At 43.4% G+C, this 5,653-nt stretch overlaps 1 protein-coding gene across 1 annotated transcript; it reads left to right on the top strand.

The window, feature by feature from the left end:
* Positions 1-164: 164 nt before the first annotated feature.
* On the top strand, positions 165-5,393 carry LOC112120277 (beta-defensin 1-like). The gene is made up of 3 exons (XM_026661507.2): positions 165-257; positions 1,933-2,062; positions 5,175-5,393. Exons 1-3 carry the CDS (start codon positions 200-202, stop codon positions 5,188-5,190), a joined length of 204 nt encoding a protein of 67 aa, XP_026517292.1. The 5' UTR covers positions 165-199; the 3' UTR covers positions 5,191-5,393.
* The last annotated feature ends 260 nt before the right edge of the window (positions 5,394-5,653 follow it).

Here is a 5,653-nt window from a genome sequence, read left to right as displayed (position 1 = left end):
TCCTTGGGTCAGGTGTCAGCCAGGTTACCCGAGCTTCTTAACCCTTTACAGGTAAAAGGATTTGGAGTCTCTGTACACAGAGAGCTGTTACCCTTCCCTTTATAGTTATGACAATAATATAAATAAAAAAACTCAGTCTCCTCTCTATCTTGGTGTTTCTTCTCTCCAGTGACGCTGAGTTCCTGGCCCACCTTCAGCCATGAAGATCATTTACCTGCTCTTTGCTGTTGTCTTTCTGGTGCTCCAGGGTGTGCCAGGTAAGAAGTAAATGAAAACAAGGGATAATAAAGAGGGATATATGGGAGCCTATACTAAGATTTTCTAACCATTTCTATTAGAAACATGTTTCTGACTTTTTTCTTACGAGTTCTAGCATGTCTTCAGTTTGCAGACGATACATGACATTTGAGAGGAATTATTCTGAGGTCAGGGAGGTGTCTTTGCTGCCCCCAGTAAAACTCCCTGAGATTTGACTGAATTATGACCACTGGGGGAAAAAAATTCCATAATGTTTTCCTCAGATCTTTCTGAGGCTTGCTGCTTAAATCACTCCACGATCTACCCACACACCACGTACTCTTCCTCAAACAGGGAATCACAGAATTGAAGAACCGGATGGGATACAGACAAAATGAACTCATGCCAACTCCGTTCAATATGCTTTTGGTCTAGGAGAAGGTGCACAGGGCTGGGAGGTGGAAGGCTGTAACTTAAGATGTAATGTCTGCTGCTCACTAGGGTTAGTCGTTCTGTGCCTTTCGCAGTCCGTATTATAAAGTCAGGCCTCATGTCCCACTGAGAGGTTACAGAGCTGGGAACAGAACCCGGGTCTATAAAATGGCAGTTTCTCAGCTCAGTGTCTTAACCCCACTCACTCTCAGAACCTGTCACTACTATGTGTTTGACTGATTTCCTAATAATAATGTCATCAGGGTGGGACAGTGTTTGCACCAGTGTCAGTGGATCCATTTCAGTTGCCCAACAACCTCCAATTAAAAATGTTCTAACCTAAATATTCTACAAGCTTTGGTGTGCGGCATTTTCAAAACAACAGGACCTTCAAGTATAACCAAAGAGTGGCAATTGGTCATCAAGAAACTATTCCTGCGTGAGTATTCAGAAAAAAACCTGCCCAGTCTCACAGACAGGCAGGCGTTCATATCAGAAGGGACTTTTTCAAGCCCTTCTCTTTCAAACAGTTGTAGTCATGCAACCCAGGGCTGAGCCAGTTCAACCTTAATTAGCCAAATTGCATTGATGATACTGCCTGGCACATCATGGTCAGAGCCCGAGGGAATCACACCCACAGCTGCAGCCACTAAAAGAAGGTAGAGATGTGGGCAGCTACTTGCTTTCCATCACTTAAAGGCAGGGGGCAACAAAGGATGTCCGTGCTCAGAGCTACAGTTCTGAACTTTGCAGCCTGAAAGCCAGGGTCCCTGTTTAATTAACTCGCTTTGTTCCCTTCTTAAAGTCAGCCACGGAATGTGCACAGAGCTACGCCCATTTGAGGAATGGTACTAAAGCTATGATAAGTTTTTGCACTTGAAGATAATTGGTCTGTCTTAGCCAGGTGGAAGTGAATAGGAAAGATAGATAGAATAAATAAAAGCTAGAATAGATAAGTTCATGGAGGATAGGTCCATCAATGGCTATTAGCCAGGATGGGCAGAGATGGTGTCCCTAGCTTCTGTTTGCCAGAAGCTGGGAACAGATGACAGAGGATGGATCACTTGATTATTACCTAGTCTGTTCATTCCCTCTGGGGCACCTGGCATTGGCCACTGTCGGAAGACACGATAGCGGGCTAGATGGATCTTTGATCTGACCCAGTATGGCCGTTCTTATGGGCTTAAATGCCTGTCATCCTCCAATCACAGCCCTTATTAACCCTGCTCTGCAGACTGATGATGACTCTTTTTCTTTCTACAGAATTCTCCAAGGCTCAGAATCTCACCGTGAGATGTAAATTGCAAGGGGGTCATTGTTTCTTTGGGAGTTGTCCTTCTAACCGGAGACGCATTGGAAGATGCTCTCCAAATGGGTACTTTTGCTGTCAAAGGTAAGTTTAGCATTCCAAGGCAGACATTGCAGTGTGAACAGAAATACCTGTTTAATACTCTTGGAGCCTCCACACACATGGCCCAGCCCAGAGGCTAAGGAGGCTTCAAGCCACATCTGTGCTTCCCACATTCTAGGCCACGTGGGGACTGGAGTGGACCCAACATGTATGAGAACCACTCCTCTGGCTGCTCTTACTTACAACTGCCTTACCCAGGCTGCCTGTGAGATACTCCACAGCTTGGAGCAGATTCTCTGCAGTGCTCAGTGCTACAGGGATTGCCCCCAGAGACTTGAGAGCCTCCACCAACGTCTCCAGCACCACCCCAGCTCCAGTGTTTGCAACAGGAACTTATTATGGCAGCCGTGTGCTGCTCACACTTTGGGAGAATCCCCCCAAGTTCCTTTATGGTCCTTTTACAGCCTCCATATGCTTCCGAAGCTTCATATATGGGCAGGGCCTGGGCCCCAAACACCCCAATGTCCACCTGGCTTTTATATTTTGAAATAGGGAAATCAAGTAGGAAAAACAAAGTCTGGAGGAGTGAGTGCAGAGGCTCAATCTGCTCCGTATCAGTCTGCAGGGGAAGTGAATGCAACAATTAGAAATAAAACAATATCTGCAACAAATGGGAAACAAGGGATTTAGATAATCCAAATCTATCCAAATCAAGTCAATCTAAAATTAGAAGTGATGAAGTTTAGCTATATGAAAGGGGAAGCTAAGGACATCAGGGAAGAATGCATGGCTCACGGTGCTAAGGACAAGAAAGCATTTTTTAAAAATATCAGGAAAAAAAGAAATCCTAAAAATTCTACAGGCCCATTCATAGGTGGTGATAAAATTGTTAATTGTGAGGCAGAAAAGGCAGAAGTGTCCACTAAATATTTCTCTTCTGTATTTGGAAAGAAGCAGGTTGATGTACTGATATTACATGAGGATGGTGACTACTATCTATGCATTAGAAAATAAGGAGGATGTTAAAGAACATCCTCTAGGGTTAGACATTTTTAAATCAGCAGACATGAAAACTTCTATTACCATATCCTCAAAGAATTGCCTGAGGAGATCTCTCTTCCACTTATGATTTTTAATAAATTCTGGAATGTTGGGGAGATTCCAGAAGACTAGAAGAGAGTTAATGTTCTGCCAATAGGTAACAAGGGCAGGTAGGATGACCTGGGTAATGATAGGCCACTTAGCCTGACAGGGACTTACCACAGCACAAGGTTCTGATTAGAAACCTAGCACCATAGAACCTCATTAAAGCACACATATAATAGCATATACAACCTAAAATAGTTGTCAATGGGGAATCATCATCGTATGTGGGCATCTCCAATGACTTCATTCAAGTGTATAAGTACATTCACAGGGAGATAATACCAGGTTCTCAAGGACTCTTTAATTTAGCAGAGAAGGCAGAACAAAAACCAGTGGCTGAAAGCTGATGCCAGAGAATTTTAAGTTAGAAATAAGATTAACATTTTAACAGTGAGGGTGACTAACCATTGGAACAAACTGCCAAAGGAAATGATGTATTCTCCATCTCTTGGTGTTTTCAAATCAAGTCTGGATGCCTTTGTGGAAGATAATCCAGTTATACAAGTTACTGGGCTCAATACAGGGGTAACTCGGGGAAAGTCTATGGCAGGAGGTCAGACTAGATAATCAAATGGTCCCTTCTGGCCTTAAAACCTGTGAAATTCTGGGAACAAAAGGGCTGCTGTCTGCAGAGACTCAATATTTATAAGACTTTAAAACTAGAAAGCTACAGCTTGATGACAAAGAAAAGCCTGCCAAGCCAGTGTGAAAAATATTCGAGTGGAAACTAACAAACTCATTAAAATTGCAGACAGACTAGCACAGTGCAGCATTTCACTGGACTTTCTTACCGTGTATGTGGGTCCAGAGGCTGCAAATGCTAAAGCACATGAGGAGCTGCATTAAGAGTTGCTCATGAGTGTCAGCTTGTAGATTGGGGGTGATGTAGAACACAGAAGGGTGCTAGGCGCTATCTTGCTCAACAGATTGGGGATTAAAGCAGAAACCTCTCGAGCAAAGCACAAGTCTCTACAGCTTGAGCTACGGGGCCAGGCTCTCTAGCTGGGGATGTTACCAATTCTCCTTCTCTGTAGCTCAGGCACATAGGTACAGCTAACACACACTGACCAGTGGGTGACACCTGCATGTAATCAGAAGTGCTCACTCTTCAGTGTAATTAAATCAGCACCAATCCACCAAGGATTTAAAGCCATTTAAGAGCTGATGAATCCTTCAGTCCTTACAGCAGCTATGTACAGACATCCCCCCTTTTTGAAGCCTGAGGACAGTATTATAAAAATCTTGGTGACATCAATGTGAGCACTATTCAGTAGGTTTTTAATGTTTTAAATATCAAGGTTCCCATGGAATGTTAGCTTGGCCACATTCCATATCTCTGGAGGCCTTTCTATTCCTGCTCTGCCTGATTCACACAGTATCTGTCATAAACTATACACGATGCCCAGCATGGTCAAATTAATTTTGCAGCAGGGCAGGTCCCAGAGAAGCACTTTGGAGGGTGAGAGATTTTTCCCACCTACTAAAGATGGAGGACGAGGGCAGGAGATATGAGGCTGGGAGACCCTTAGGGTTGCAGACTGAGAGCCAGGGAACTTGGCCAGAGTGGTCATGCCAGCAGCTGCTTGTATGCAACTGCCACCCAAATGGTGTCACCCTTCAGAGAGAATTGGATTTTCCCTTCATTCTTTAAAAGTAAGTGATTTATCACCTATGTAATTATGTGTCATTTTAGCTTCAGCTGTGTTCAGGGTTTGTGTGGTATAACAACTGTACCTGGATGTGCGTCATAGTTTTCTGCATGGTAGTTTTTTATAGGCAGCCAGTGCACCTGTTTAGATACAAACGACTATTCACCTTAAAACTCTGTAATAGAATGTTGCAGTAGAGAAAATGAATTCCCTGCGCCGGAGTTAACCAACAACCTCTAACCTCTTCACCCACCACAGAGTGACTGGGCAATTCTTCCTTTTGATTTGAAATCAAACTTCATATTAGCCTTGTTCTATGGAAAAACATCCACAAATCTGAATCTCTTTTCTTTGTACAGGCGACTTATTGACTGATTGTCTAAGCAGGATCTCCGGGAATGTGGGAGACAGCCACTTGCTTCTAAAATCATCAGATCCTGCTTCAATGGAACCCTGAAGTGCTGTTTATTTGGGCTGTAAAGAACCTAGTGAGCTGAAGAAATTCCAGAAGGGAGCTTTGTATCACCATATAAGTTTTGTTCCTCTCCTTTTAATAAAAGCAAGTTGGTTTGAGGTAATCTTGCTGAAGTGTGTGCGTGTTGGTGGGAGGCAAGGGGGCTGTTTCTATCATTTGTCTCCTTGAGAAAGCCATTTAGTTATTTTTTTTAAATTAAAAACATCCTAAAAACATCCCTATAACATGTTAGTTCAACACCTGGGTGTTTGCAGACCATGGTCCATGCATCTCTGTAGGTTTCAATGGGCTCCTATGGGTTGCTCTCTATTTCTTCTAATTCTTATAAATCCTTTCACTTTGTGGTGTCAGAGGGGCTAGGTT

The sequence above is a fragment of the Terrapene carolina genome, unplaced genomic scaffold (genome assembly GCF_002925995.2).
Source record: "Terrapene carolina triunguis isolate 2854851 unplaced genomic scaffold, T_m_triunguis-2.0 Scaffold8166, whole genome shotgun sequence".
Classification (NCBI taxonomy): Eukaryota; Metazoa; Chordata; order Testudines; family Emydidae; genus Terrapene; species Terrapene triunguis.
The sequence above is the reverse complement of the archived record's forward strand: the minus strand, read 5'-3'. Positions and strand labels throughout refer to the sequence as shown.